Source organism: Oreochromis aureus, linkage group 17 (assembly GCF_013358895.1).
Source record: "Oreochromis aureus strain Israel breed Guangdong linkage group 17, ZZ_aureus, whole genome shotgun sequence".
NCBI classification, from domain to species: domain Eukaryota; kingdom Metazoa; phylum Chordata; class Actinopteri; order Cichliformes; family Cichlidae; genus Oreochromis; species Oreochromis aureus.
Genome location: NC_052958.1, coordinates 7,914,237 through 7,930,367, shown reverse-complemented (window position 1 = coordinate 7,930,367; position 16,131 = coordinate 7,914,237). Strand labels below are relative to the sequence as shown.

Here is a 16,131-nt window from a genome sequence, read left to right as displayed (position 1 = left end):
GCAGTAGCTTTTCTACTTTCAGGCTATAGATCTTCTATTTTTTTACTTGAACCATAAAAGTCCTCACAATAAGCATAGCTGCTCCTCAACATTATAATTTCTTACTTTCGCCAAATCATATAGAGATAATAACTGCTTCTATCCATTGTCTCAGCGCACCTCTTCCATGCTTCATCACCATCGAAACACAATTTACCCGCACAATGTACCTGCTTTCCTTGTGCTGTTTCTCAGCCAGTGGCTTGTCTTTAGTGTGACCTGTGCTGTACCACTCCATTTAGATAAGATGACAGCAGGACCATTCAGCAAAGGTCTTTATCTACTGCTGTTCCACGGGAAGTCCTTTAGAGCCTGACAACAGCAAACCTCCACAATACACTATCACAAAGAGCAAGAAAAATAGAGACAGACACAGAAAGGAGAAACTGGGAACGTATTTGTGTGAGTTGAGCAAGACAGAGGTGTGTGTGTGTGTGTGTGTGTGTTTGAGAATGACACAATTTGTGTGAGGTCAAATCTTCTCTTTGCAAAAGCAAACCTGGAATTAGCTATAGCTTTTATTCACTGTTTCTCCCACCACATTAACATTGCAAAACACCATGTTCATATACTGTCATATAAAGGTCAGGAACAAATTAGAGGTCACAGCAAATCAATAAAAAGTTGTTCTGAATGACCTTTTTTATCTTGGGAAGAAACATTTCAATTGGTCTCTTCCAGGATGGCGATGTCTCTATACAAGGGATCACTTAGAGGTTTGAGAAGAATGAAAATAATATGAATCATATGCTATTGGCGTTGTGCTCATTACATCTCAGCACCAACATCATCAAAAACATCAAATGAGGTGAATATCATTTGGAAGAATGGAGTTCCAGAGGCTTGGTGAATCTATGCCAAGTTGCTTTGAAGCTGTTCTGGCTTTAAGATGCTTTTTCCTTTAATTTGTCACCCGTCTCTACATGGAATAGCTCTTTTTGCGCCTGATTTCATTCTCAGGTGATTATGGCTCGTCTACTGTTCACAGTTCCCGGCAAGTAGAGTTCACGCAGCTGGATGAATAACTGATATGTAATGTGGCATTCAGGCCAGCCATAGTTCATTTGGAAAAGGTGCTGAGCTGGGTGAAAAAACTGGAACTATGGGAAAAAGACCCCAACTGCTTAGACCCAGTTTCTTAAAAGTAGTATGCTGATTATCCAGAACATGTTGTATATACATTATATTAAAAATAGAAGTATTTGCCTTTTGCTTACTCTAGCTATTAAGGAAGCAAAAGCACATTCTTTTATATAAATAAATAAACAACCAGAGGTGATTAGTAAATAATCAGCACCCTGCAAAATGCAGACACCAGAAAGGATCAGCATGTTGACACAAATGTGTGAGTCTGTGCACTGTACATAAGATGCGTGTGCACAAACAAAGTCCAGGAGCATAAGAGTAAATAAAAGGTTAGGTAAACCCCAGCACATCTCAGCTGGAGCATCCCTGGTAGGTAAACTGCATTTAAGTGCATTCCTCTCCCATTATACCACTGATAAAAATACCAAGTCAAAGCTCACACAAAACAATCATTAGGGAAAACAGGAAAGCTACTGAGTAGCAGTGCCCTACACCCTTCATGCCTAGGAAAACTCATTTAAATTGGGGTGATATCATTTAGAATCCTCAGTATTTGTTTGTGAGTGTGCATAAGCAAGTCAAGCCTTAAGTGCATCTGTATAAGACCCCCGTCTTGGGGGCTCTGCTGTTGCAGGTCAATAGTATAAGTGTCTGTCTGTCTCATCCTGCAGAGCTCAGGTTAAGTGTGGAGTCTAAGTGTTGCTCTCTCCTGGCGTCGTCGAAAGAGAGCACCCTGACCTTAGTAAATGAACTCACCTCACCCACACATACGGCAAATTTTCCAGGCAATTCAAGCAATTATTCTGCGTATAGATAGCAATCACAAAACAGCATATAAATTACTATGCGTGTGTGGCCTTAGATAATCCGTTGCAATGATTTTTACGTGTTCTTTTTTGCCCAACCGAATTCAATCCAATTTTCCTTCCACTAAAGCAAAGGAGCACAGACTTTTAATAGCCATTTGTACACGTTTATGTGACTACTTGGTCTTGCCATTAGCCCCGTCTCCTCATCCGGGCTTGCTCTCCATTGAGGGCAATGTATCTTTCAGTGAATGCCTCACTTCCCCGAAAGATCAGCTCAATAAATAGCCACTGCATCTGCCTGTGGAAGGGCAATGGATCACCTTCACTCCCCCTGTTCTTTCTCTCAATCTCTTTTCTTATGTAACACCTATCTTGTCCTGCGCTCCTTCTCCCCTCTCTTTCTTTCCTCCGATCTGCATTGTACCTCGGCGGTTGCCTTGTGAATATTCCAATTACAGCAATGTGTGTTTGACCTTTAAGTGAGCAGCAGAAGATATAGTTATCTGCCTTCCACTCAGACACCCAGCGTCTATCAATCAGTAATCCACCCTCCAGCCCCCACCACCCTCACTAGAACAGGCTACTAGACTCAGCTGGGTCTGGAGAAAAGTGTATGTGTGTGTGTGTGTGTGAAAACTGAGAAAGAGATGGAGAGAGGGAGCTATCATGGGCACAAACTGTGACAGGGGTGAGGTAGACAAAGAGGCTTGGAAAGCTTTACTGATAAAAAAAAATGTAAAAAAATGCATAAGGTTTGTGCTTGAGTACATAAATGTATACCACACAAACAGACTCACACAAGAAAGAAAGAAAGAGATGTTAAACACTTTTTTTCTTTAATCTGCCAACAGCCTGACTGGGCTTTACTTCCATAAACAAAGACTTTTCCAGCATCCTATATCACGCTTCTAAGAACAAGCAAGCGTGAGCAGAATCATACTTCTTTAGTTTCATTCTTGTGCCCACCCTTTTTCCAAAAGGCTAATCTACATCTTTCATTGAATCAAGAATGGAAATTCACAAGAAATGCTTCTTTTTCAATTTCATGCTGAAGTAGCTCAAGTTAGTGGATGTAATTTCTCCTAACAAGAAAATTTATCACTCTGTCGCACTCTTAGTCTGGTGACTATGTGAGAACAGGGCCTCCGTTTTGCTTTTTTTTTTTTCCCCTCTCTGGGCTTTGATAAATGTGCCAAAAGCATGATCATTCCCTTCATAGCACTCCATACAAGGACAGAACAATTACAGTGGGTATTAAATAAATAAAACCTATGGCTGAAATTTGTATGAAAGATAAATGACATAATTTAAGACTTTGATAAAAACGTTACAAAATTAAGTAAGGGCTAAGCCAATGGGCGAATGGGGGTTGTTTTATACAAATGGTAGAGACCTCAACTTCTGAGTCTAAATTATGCGATACTCTGTGAAAAAAAAAAAAAGAAAAAAGAAAGTTCCAGTTATTTTCTGAGGAATTTTCTCCTCACACACTTAAAACCTGTGCCAACAAAGAAGTATTTCCTTGCTGTGACAGAAATTCTGGCGAGGACTAACGATGCAAGAAAAACTCCTACAAATCCATTTGAAGTTTTTGTGCAAATTAGGATTATCGGGTTCACGCTGAATTGGATGATGAAGTCCAAACAGGTGAAAAGGAATGCACGAAGAATAGTATCGCAGAAACAATACCACGCATGGCCAAGCCACCAGGCTAATGTATATTTATCATGTAAACTTCTGATAAATGCATATGCAGAAACAATCAAATCTCTGGCATTCCATTGGAAGATTTCGCACTACAGACTCAAGCGTGAAACCAATATCAGCTTAGTGTCTACTCAAGCTTGAAGTGCTGCGCCTAGCCCACAAAGCATGTTCTGCATATGCTCATGGGCGTCATTTTTATTAGGGTGGAACAAGCAGCTTTCCACTGCTATCACTGATCAATTCGTGTGAGTTAAGTCCCCAGTGTGGGTAAATAAGCAGTGGTTAGTTCTTGATGAGGAATGGCAGGCTGTCTGAGCATGAACATGGGCTGGAGAAAGGTGGGCCTGTCTATCTCTACTGAAATGGATTCCCAGCGTGACTTCTATTATTAACCTCTGTACATCTTATTCCCTGTATTTCCCCCCCAATGATACATTTTAAGTAGCCTCTTCTGACTGAATTTATAATTGTTACACTAATTATCTTAATGTAAAAATACAGCAAGCCTGGCATTATTATTATTATGTTGTAAATGATACAGATAGCACTCCACCTTGACTGCAAAAGTAAGGACCTGACCTTGGCTGATACACTTTTAAAACCCACCAGCTTCAGCTCTAAAGCCTGCAGTGAAGAGAGCCAAAGCCAGCGCTAAGTGACATGTCAGTTTGTCTGTTTGGAGCTTTCAAATTCCCCACGGCCTGAGCTTATTTACTGCATTTGTATGAAAAGCTGTGAAGAGGAGAGGGCTGAGAGCCCGGCTGGCTCTCTTACATATGTATACAGTGTTTGGAGGCAATGTGTAAAGACCATCTCCCCCTCCCCTTGTAGAGCGTAGTGTTACAACTACAAACAACTTGGGAGAAGGATAGAGCCATTTATATATTCAAAAATGGGTCAGGGATGGAGGTAATCGGAGCAGCAGGGAGTGTTAACAAGTGCAACAACAAAAAAAAAAGAGAGAAAAAACTGATGATACCTGGAATCTGCACAGATTGGGGCGCTTTAAAGAACGAGAGCACCGGTGACATTAAAGATACTGCTTCTTCTTACTAGTCATCTTCTTAACCAGATTTGAAGTCATTTTAATATTAGTTAGAGGAAGGGAGGGGGTGATACACAACAAACCATCGGGCATGCGTTTCAGAGTCTGATTTGTTACTATTCATGACTAAAGCAGAGAGGAACTGTAATACTAGACATGCTTGTTAAATTCACAACACTCCAAAGCTGCCTTCTAGCAAATCCTGTCTTTTGGTTGTCAGCTTAAGACACCCCGGCATATGCATATGTAGGATTTTTAAGCTCTGTTAAATGGATAGCGGTGTCGTGGCCTATCAAATGACTATAAGCCACTTGCCTTTTTTTTGGTGGGGGGGCATTTCCAGAAAATGCAGTCAGCAATGCGATACGTCGTATGCATCGGAAAGCACCCCCCCGACACACATGCACACACACACACATGCACGTGTTTTCTTCATCCTCCTCTTAACTCCACATTAGAAGAAAACAGAGGCATTTAAATGTATGTATTCAGGCTGTGTGTGACACTAACACTCCACCCCACCATATTAATGACTGGTACGCAGTTTAAGCCGACGACGGGGGAGTGGCAATAAACAATGACAGAATGCTCGTTTTCGATTGTGAGGCCGCGAAAGATGATACACTATTCAACACCGAGCCAGTTTGCAAATAAATTATTGTGAAGGGTATTGAGCTGAAAGAATTGCTCAGTCCCCTCAGAGTATGCCAAAGTGTGTGTGTGTGTGTGTGTGTGTGTATACGCGTGGCTGTTTATGTGTTTGTGTCTGTGTGAGTGGACTTATAGATCCAGTGCCATTTATTTCCCTGAGTTGGACCAGGGCAGTTAGGGAGGCGTAAAAGGAAATGAGTTGTGAAGTGGCCATTGATCCTGGCCTACACGAGGTTAGCTAGAGACTGGAGGACTATTGGCCACAGTGTGTGCTGCTGAATGACTGCCTCTTATTTACACGGAGGAGGTTAACGCTGGCTTAGTCATTTATCACTGAGCAACTGCACTATATAAGAAAAAAAGAAAAGAGAAAAAAGTGTGTCAGGTCAAGCATAAGGCCTAATCTAAGCTGAATGAACTAGATTCCATTTAATGTATTCCTATATAATTGCATGGTAATGTCTTTTCTTTCTTTTTATATTTCAGTTAGTCAAAAGAATATCATTATTTACAACTGTAGTAATTTGGATTAAGAGAACTGGGTTTGTTCAGGGCAATCTGCATACATGAAAACCATAAAGTGCACAGAAGGCAGCATGGAAGAAGGAATTATGGTGAAAGTGGGTTGTAAAGTGGCTTGCATCAACTTAACTAAATTGTGGGATCTGTCAGTTGGATGACTTGAAAGCTATCATCTGAGCCATCATTTGATTTGAGCCAGCACTGAAATCAGTTGATCTGACATGAATGCTGCAGAGCTCGAACTAACTCTTTTCTTGATTCTTTTTTTTTTTGCAGAAAATAAACAGTTACACTAAAGTCAACTTTTAGCGGTGAACCATATAAACGCAAACCTGCATGTGCACACACAGAGCAGGATCTGTTTTCTTCTTCTTGTGCCACCTTTAACCCGTATACTCATCTGACCTTACCGCAACTGCTTGAGGATAAGATGCCCGTAAGTGTTTATTTCCAGCAGATTTCCACTATCTCTCTTCATCCTCTCTTCTCAATTCCTCCATCGCTTGCTTTCCCCGCTCTCTTACTGTCCCTTTCTCCTCGTCTCTCTTTCAAGCTTTGCAGCTTGACATTTCGCCATGCTCTCAAGGGACACCCGCACGAAATGGAGTTACTGGGAGAGTGCCACTGTAAATTCCAGAAGGCCACATGTAATGTGTCTTAAACATAGATGGACAGGCCAGGTTTCTAGGAGCTGAAGAATAAGAAGGAGGGGGGGAAAAGCCAGAGAACGGGAGACAGAGGGAGAGTTGGAGGAAGAGGTGGTGTCTAGATAGATAATAGAATAATACTGTGTTTTGTCTGGGGAAGCGTGAGCAAACAGCAGCTATGCTGTCATTCACATCCTATATCTTTAGTGTCATCGCAAAGGGGGAAACTACAGGCCTATATGTCACAGGCCTGTATGTACTATTCTGTGGGGACTGTCTGCTGATAGCCAGGCTTGAAATAAAAAGAAGGATGACTTTCATTGTAAATAAGTCAGACACAAGGATTGCCAGAGAAGAACTGCCTTTTCGCTGAAAGGGGAAATAATTTTACAAAGACATATAGTACACGCTGCTTTCCTAATGCGTCTCCTGCCTTTACAGAAAAACCTTATCTTCACACAGACGATGATGGTTAACAAAAGGCTCCTTTATGAAATCGTTCATATTTCAGTGGAGGTCTTTCTCCTGTCCTGAGAGGTGATTGATGCATCAGGCCAGGGCCAGTGTCTTATTTACACAGTTGAGTGGGGCAATCTCAGGCCTGAAAGATAAACCTAATGAGCTTCTTTGTGTAAGGGTGCAAATGAGAGACACCATCCTCCCCTCCCTCCTTCCCTATTCCATCCAAAGGGACAGTCTGGGTGATTAGGCCTTTAAATTATGCTCAAGGGCAAAGCCCAGATTTGCATCTTAGGTATGTGCGTGTTTGTCTGTGTGTGTGTGTGTGTCTCTCTTGCTTCTCAAATACAGTACAAGGAGACAGACAGAGAGGCAGGTGAAGGGCATAGAGAGAAAGATGCTCGAGGCTTGTTTATGGGAAGGGATGGTAAGGGAAGACTGTGTGTCAGTACCCAGTTTATACTAAACAACAAACTTGAGTTGTTATAAGAGGAAGATGAGCTCATATGTCTGTCAAATAAGAGCGAGCGCACACACACCTACACACACACTCACACACACACATTGTCATTTTGTCCTTTGTCTGTGGGGTAACTTTCTCCCTAATGACTTTCATTTTGGGGAGAATTTAATTTGCCCCTAAACCCTAAATACTACCCATCACTTGCTGTCAGATTTCTCATCCCTTCCATTTCCTCCAGCTAAACAGCTAGGAAGGCAGGTTAATTGCTGTCACTCTCAAGTTGGACCACTGCCTAGCTCTTGTGTAGCGACAGGGGTAGCCTAGAAGTAAGATGGCACCTTGGCGCACTTATTGTAATTTATGTCAAAATGCTGCACTCATTTAAATGGGGTTGGATAGTTTGCATTTTGCTGCATCATGTGCCTCAGGAAAACGGTAAAACGCATACCTAACCAGTTTACCAACATGTAGAACTCTGCCTCTGTCAGCCATAAGTGGCAATTTTTGCACAAAATAAATATTTGGCCAGCAAGCAAGCAGAAAGCACATTGCATGCAAAAAAGAAAATATAATTAATTTTAAAAAATCACAGGAGCAGGTTTATGAAAATACAGAAATATGAAGCCAGCATTTTCTAATTATACAAGATTTTAATGAGTGAAGTCTTTAGACTAGTAGCAGATTGTAGTGGTTGTTCATACAGCTGTCTTTGGTTACAGTGGCTGACCCAACCATAATACATTAGCCTTCCATGCCTCCATCTTGCTCTGAATATCAATATATTTCCTACTGTAGGAACTGAGCCCATTTAAAGGAGGGCAGCAGTTCTGAGTATTGGCTCATCAATCCCACTGATAACCCTGGCAGGATTAAGTCTACAGACCACTGTAATCAACTAACAGGCTCATTATAGGGCATTATGTTACAGACCCAAAGATCGATGCATAGCTTCCATGTACATACTTGGCAGCATATACTATTAAAACATAAAGCTAACTCCGGTCAATGACAAATAGATTGCTACTATGAGCTCAGCACATTTTTTTTTTTTTGCTCTACAAGAGAGCTTTTATAGTGATCATTTTGCATAGCAATTAGAGCTGTGTAACATTCATCATTTGCTCTGATACATATCTGCAGCTGGCAAATTGCAATCAGATACAGTGGGTATCTAATCTGTGATCTCAAATCAAATTAGGTCTATTTAGACAACCTTGGGAACGGGGTGATGAAACCCTGACAGAAATTAGGGACTGGAAATTTAATTGTGACAATGGTTATTATTCAGATAGCTGGATAACGAAATGTGTGGCTTTTACACTGAACACAATGACCTGCATAAAAACGAAAGACATTCAAATTTGTAAAAGATATTCACTTTATCTAAAATGAAGTAATAGTGCATTATTATTAAAGGAAAATCTCAACTTTTGAAATCTGGATGTGGAAAAACTGTGTGTGTTACTTCATCTTGATCTTACAGACTTTGGCCGAATCTAAGGTGTCGAGACCTGAAGATGCTGCTTTTCTAATTATAGCTGCAGGTGGTATTTTGGAGCTGCTAGGTAATGGCAGAACCCATAGGGACAGTGGAGAATTCATCAGTGCTTATTATTAATCATCCCCCCAGCAGCGTGATGAGAGGCTGCAGCTTCTATACCCACTGGACCACTCAATGTCATTCCAAATGTGGGTGGAAAATTACATTCAACTGCATTCCTTCGAAATGGACTCAGAGCAAACGTGGATAGAATTTTTTTTAAGCTGCATTGAAGTGTAAAAAAGTGCAAGCATATATGGATGCATGTATATATGGCCACACAGAGTCCCCATGCTGCATATACACCTGTCAATACCACATCCTTCAGACACACAAAAGCAGCAGTGCACAGTGCAAACAGATGTATATATATATATATAAAACAATTTTTAAAAAAATCTAACCTCATCCTTTTGTTGAACTGTGCTTGCAGTGTGAGCACACCACAGGAAGTGTGTGAAGTTAACAGCACAGGGCCCCTGTTTTAAAAAGCCTCCAGAGACCTGTTAGCCGGACTGCTCATTTCAATGTGTCTCTCTCTGGGTTGGGAGAAAGCTTGGGCTGGCCTCTTTACGAGGCGCATACTGTCATACACCCCCCCAACCCCAACCGCACACCATCACAGCTCTCAGCCGTATGTCCATCTCACAGACTTAACTAGACACCTTATGCTTACACTGCTTTTTTTCCACCTCTCAGTGCTGTGGCCTTTTTAAAATTTTTAACAGCACTTTTTTTCATTTTCACTGACAGACACACTTTTATCCATTCTTTTCAATTACATTTTGAGTACACAGTCTAATATCTCTAAATCTACTGCTCAGATTGCAATCTTAATAAAATAAAACATATAACATGAAATGTAAAGCAATTCAAAGTTTTCTCAGGGATCACCTTTATCTTAGGATTTCTCTCCTGATGGGAATGGTCTCTTCCATAATGACAGTGCTCTGTTTCAAAGGACACCAGGACTCACTGTATGGTTTGAGTATGAATCTGATGTGAATCACAAGCTACGGCCTTCAAACCCACTCGATCTCAACCCGATTAAACACCTCTGAGAGATTTGAGATGGACATGTCAGACAGTGCTCTCCACCACCGTCATCAAAACACAGAAAAGGGAATATCTTTTCAAAAGAATGGCGTTCCATCACTCTAGCAGAGTTTCAGAAACTTGAAGAATCTGCGTCAAGGTGCCTTAGAGGTGTTCTGGTCACACATGGGCGCTCAACACCTTACTAGGGCACTGTGTTGGTTTTTCCATTAATTTGTCACCTATCTTGAAATACCTTTTTTTAAAGGAAAAAAAAAGAGAATTACCGAAATCTACCCAACATCTTCAAATGCACGAGTGATGCCTGAGAGAAGGAGAGGTCTGACCCCAATCATACGTATGTGTGTAGGAAGAGTGGCAGAGTGGTGATAAAGCGGGAGGATGAGGCCACAGTGTTATAATGCAGCTGAAGCCACCAGCAGGGGTGAATAGGGTTGTGGAAGATGGGTGTTTGGATGGTATGGGGTTTATGGGGAACAGAAGAGGTGATGGGGGGGGTGCTCCAGGACACGCTTTATTTTGCTACACTGAATAGCCCGTATACACACACGCAGAAACTCATCGGCACGTATTGTTCTGCCCTCGCCAAATTGACCACAGGGCTTCAGCTGCCACCAAAAAAAAGAAGAAAAGAAAAATTCACACAAATACACACTTGCATGAAAATTTCACCATTAGCCCAAAGGATGGCACGCATCATTACAAAACCCGCGGTGTTGTCCTCCATCTACCCCAAAGCATAGCCCTCTGACCTAATCTCCCACTGCTCTTTTGGCAAACTGTCAAAGCCATCATTCACCGTGAAAAGACACGAGAGACACTTGACTCCTTTACTCTGCTGGCGACTGACTTTCACAACTCCTGCCCCCCAACCGCTCCACCACCCTCCCCCCGCACCCTGCAGTTAATTCACCCTCAACTTGCTGTGACTGAGATGAATAGCAGCGGTACAATGAAACATGTGTTGGCGGGGAGAAAAGGAAAAAAAAGCAGGCATCAAATATTCGTGATCAGCGGTGCCTCTAAGAAGCGCCATTTAATAAAATCAATACAATAAATAACTAAACAGGGGAAAAACTATAAAAAGTATATCTAAAGTATTTGCTAGTTGAAGGGAAGTGAAGATCGGAGACTGCAAGCTAAAAATCAAAAGCGTCCCGGTCAAAGGTTTCTCTCCTGCTGGTGGGTCTGTGGTTAGAGTGTCTGCATCTGTGTGAGAGCCTCCAACTAGTGGCGAGTTAGGAGGCCCTCTGGTGGATACAGCGCAGCCATGACATACACACCCATGCATACGCGCGCAGATACACACTCTTCCTGTCCAAACTGGTCCGTCTGATGCTCCAACACACTCTCTCTTTCTCTGTCCTCTCTCCCTCTGTCATGCACTTTTTCTCTGTCTCACACACACACACTGCATTTCTCACATGGCCTCACTTGGCTGCAACAACCCCCAGTATATTCCCAAATTCAAATGCTTGTGGAAAAAAACTAATAAAACGTGAAATAAAAAAAATAACAGCTGAATTTCTAAACTAAAACAGTAGCAGCAAAACACTCTGAGCATCATCTGGAGGCAGCAGCTTCAAGCAGAGCACGCCGTCAGCACAACAAACTGCCGAGAACATTTACCAACAACCTAAACAGCCTCTTATATAAACAATGTGTTTTCCACATGCCTAAACAAACAACAATGCCACACACACACACACACACACACACACATACACAAAACAACATAATTCATTGTGCCTCCTGCCTATGTAGAACACCCCAGCGCTGCCTGAGAAAGGAGCACAGCAGAGCGGAGAGGGAGAGCGAGGGGGAAACGGAGTGTGTGAGGGAGAGAGAGCGGCAGAGAGAGAGAGAGAGAGAGAGAGGAGACGGGGAGAAACACAACTTACCTGCTGTTGTTGCAGATGCAGCAGCTCGACTGTGCTTACTTCGCTGCTTGTGTCACCAGCGCTTGATCTCCCATCTCTACTGCCAGCCTCTAATTGGCTGCTGCTTAGGGTGCTCATTCCATTTTGACTCATTGAACTGTTGCTTATTGTCTCTGTGGCCGACTCCTGCATCATCATGATTTAAAACCTAGAAGTGATTAAGAGGCACCGGTTAGGGCTCTTCTTGTTACAATTCCCCCCTTTTTTTCCCTCCTATTTTTTTTTTTTTACGCTTCCATTATCAAGCCCTCAGTCCCCCTCTGCAAATTAAAGCATTTAAAGAAGAGGGAGGGGGGAAAGGAGAAAGGGGGGATGCAGGAGGAGCAATTATGCATTCATTGTGTAAATGAAGCAATACAAAGAGATGCATGTCCTGGTGCTTTCTGAAATGGGAAGAATATCTAAATGTGGTTTTAAAGCCACTAAAATTTGGCTGTAAATCAGAGCACCTGCATTGCTTTATTAGTATTTGCATTATTAAAAACACATAATACACTGGTAGGAATTAAAGGCAAAAAAAATATATAAATAAATAAAATATGGGATTCTTAAATAACATGTGCTTAATTCTTAATATCTCCATTGCACTTTGAGGACGGCCAGGCACCACGGACAGAAAACACAGAAGCGAGGGCACTCTTAAAATATTTGCCGTCTGGAAGCTGTCCGATTTTTCGTGTGTTTCGCATCTGAATGAAGTTGCCTAATGACGCAAGGCTAATCATGCAAAATTAAAATTTGGTGGCGGGGAAGAGGAGGAGGAGGTGGAGGAGGCGGCACCAAATCACATGGTGCAGGGCTGGTGATGAACACCATAATGGGTTTGTCATCCTTGCTGTGGCTAAAGAAAATCTGCCTCGCAGGCTTCCATAGAGAAAGAACGCTCATAAGTCATTTTATTGGCTTGAATCATGTTTTTCTCCACTCTCTTCTTTAATCAAACCTTATACATTCATTTATTTTACCACATTTAAAAAAATAAATATCTCTGGTGTGGATGAGATGCAATCAAAGTTTCTGCTGGCAGATTTACAAGTCAAAACCACATTTTAAAAAGTGTAAATAAATATAGGAAATTTAATTAATTCTGTCAGCATCTATTAGATATGGAAAAACTTGGGTAAAAATTGAGAAGAAGAAAAAAGGGATGAAGAAAGGATTCTATCATGGATATCACTAATGATTGTGCTAAAAACAGCATAAATTATGCATATTACCTCCTCTCTTTCCAGTAATAAATGTTTTATCATTATCCCCTGCATTTAATGCTCTGTACCTTCGCTGGGGCAGAGAGGAGCAGCGCCAACATCAGTTCTCACAATAAATAAAAGACAACTTAAAATGCTCTCCGCAATCACAAATTGTGTGCCGGAGAAAGAAATTCTGAAATGCTGAAAATTAAAATGGGGACAAAAATAATGTGAGACAATTAATTTTTAAAGATATACCCTTTTTAAAAAAATAAATAATATAGTGACTCTCTTATGGAGGAACCTTGCTTTAAAAAGCTGTCAATATTTCCAGTCCTATTACTATTTTTTACATTTAAAAACAAATATTTTTACAGCTTTTTTCCTCCACCACCACGACTGAATCCATATACATGCAACCAGAGAGGGACAAACAATGATAATGATTGTGTGTGAATGCGCTTTTTTTGTGTGCATTTGTGCCCAGCCCACATGGGTACCGTGTGTATTCTTTGGCCTGTAAATACCATTTTAATAGAAGTGTGTACACGTCCCTTCACTGTGTTTGTGTGTGTGTGTGTGTGTGTGCATGTGTGAGTGTTTGACGAGGGGCAGATACAGGACAGGCCTTAAAGGATGTCCACAGCCAGGATAAACAGGATCTAGGCAGGGAGAACAAACAGGGCTGAGCTATTACACAGAGCAGGGCGACAGCTGCCCGGGACACAAGTAAATAGGGAAGAGGCCAGGACAAGGCGTGCTTGTGAACAAACAGGCCCCTGTTTAACACCGCAGCGCTCACTACTGATGGAGAGAGACGCAGTAAAAGAAGGCAGAGATAGACAGAAAGGGTGGGGGATGACGAAGAAAGGCAGAGGAGAAGAATGAAAGTGAAGGAGTGCGAGAGGAAGAGAGGGTGTGGGATGGAGAGAGGGAGGAAGGTGGTGATGTTTTCAGGGGGAGGTTGGGAGAGAGAGAGAGAGAGAGAGACTGGCACAATGTGACATCCAATCCGGTGATGAATCTCAGCATAAGAAACTCAAGGCTGCAGCCGAGATCAGCCGGCTAATAAGTATTCAAATTAGGCATAAATTTTACATGCCCAATGTTTAAAATATTCAGAGAAAGACTGTCTGATTGCCTTTACTATGATTTTATGAACATTCTAATGGAGCTTGGATCTCTCTTTTTTTTTTCCTGCTTTCTTTCTTGGACCGGCGACGGATGTTCGGAAAACCTGAAGATATATGAGACGAGGAAATGAGGATTTTTAATAACATCTGAATGCAACGCAAACTATGGTGGAAATCCAAGGAAAATTGCTACTTTGATATTAACAAATCAATGTGATTTTATTCTCTTTTTTTAAGAAAAAAAGGAGCTCACATCAGATTACTATTTATAAAAAGTTAAAGTCAAATAAAGAAAAAGGGGTTAAAAAAACGGTTAGAAAAATCTGAATCTGAATACATAAATAATAAGATGGCCAGCTTAATCTCAACGCTATAATCTTTCTCACCTCCTCCAAAATAAAATCTGCAACATAATGATAATGCAGATATATGCAAAGTATATTCGCAGAGATCAGATGGTGCTTTAACCTTAATGACAGCAGTGAGATAAATTAATTAGCCATCTAAAGGCGGCATTCAAATCTGCCAATTAGAATGTCAATTAGAAACACAGCCAGGCTGCAATGACGAGCGGACAACCAAGCTGTGGATCTGACTGTGGGGGTGATGGAACTGTCACAGATAGACACACACACATACACGCGTGTGTGTGCACAAACACATGCACAATACTCGAGAGTGACAATGCTCTGCACCTGGGGGCGTGACTGTATGAAGCACGCATGTAAGACTGCGTCTGTATATGTGCATGAGCCCACCACGGTGCCCTCTCCCTGAGGGGTATCAGCCCTGACCCCAGCTCAGCCTGTCCTGAACCAACTGGGTTGGAAGGAACCACGCCACCTCCAGCTACAATACCCGCCAAGGCCGTTGTTCCGATGTGGCTGCTTTAATGCTGCATGAGTGAGGCTTGCCGGCTGCCGGCTTGCCTGCACGTGTGTTTGACATCCATAAATTGGTGTCCTGCATTTCAACACACCCGCTATTTGATGCCATTTCCTCAAGCCATAATCTTCCAATGAGGGAGAACCTAGACCACTTATTATCATGATCGGAAGCAAAGAGGAAGCCTGTTATTACCTGGTAATATGCTGGTAATTCTGCAGACGTATAGCTTTGGGAAGGAAGATGACAGTGATACTCGGCGTTTGGGTTATAAGAGATGAAGATAGCTTTGAGCTCTCTAAATTTACTGTCACTGAAGGCACCAATGTTTCTATTAAGATAGAGGTTCAACAGAAAGAAAAGACACTTCATTTTGCAAAGCTTCAGAGCAACTCCAGCTTTTGTCTCATTTCGTGTGCAACTCTACAATCACTCGATTGCTTGCTTCCATTTTAGTTAGACCAAATATTTACTGTTGAATCTTGCATCGTCAGGAATCTGAGAAAGTGTCCCGACGGGGCGTTTGGCCCAGAAATCTGGAGAAATTCACCGATTTCTTTGGAGAAGTGACACAACAAAGGTGTAAGGAAAATTGAGCCTTTCATTGCCTCAGTCGCACACACACACACACACACACACACACACACACACACACTCCCAGTTCTGCACATACACGACAAAACACACACCTATCATTAAAGGGGAAAGAAGCAGCCCTCCATCTTTGTTTGCGAGCTCTAAAAGCCCTTAATGTAGCCTCATTACCTGGCCTGTCTCCCGCTCTATCATGTGCAGTAAACACACACTATGACACTGGCAATCCATCTAGTGGGAATACACAGCTGTCTCCTATGCTCCAACACAGTCTGGGGAACACTGAGGAATTTTTGTTCAGAGTCCCTGGGCTATCCATTCTCAGTATGAGGATGTTCTCCACTGTGTCTATCTAAAACACAGAT

The 16,131-nt window shown here is 41.9% G+C and overlaps 1 protein-coding gene across 9 annotated transcripts in view; it reads right to left on the bottom strand.

The window, feature by feature from the left end:
* Nucleotides 1-16,131, bottom strand: part of foxp2 (forkhead box P2) — a 102,551-nt gene that overhangs the window by 48,096 nt on the left and 38,324 nt on the right. For 6 of the 9 annotated variants that reach the window (XM_039601076.1, XM_039601079.1, XM_039601073.1 and 3 more), the window contains one exon: nucleotides 11,926-12,112. The exons of the other annotated variants lie outside the window; for them this stretch is intronic. In XM_039601076.1, coding sequence (XP_039457010.1) covers nucleotides 11,926-12,102 — 177 coding nt within the window. In that variant the 5' untranslated portion in view covers nucleotides 12,103-12,112. The remainder of the gene's footprint in view (nucleotides 1-11,925; nucleotides 12,113-16,131) is intronic. 9 annotated transcript variants of the gene reach the window in all.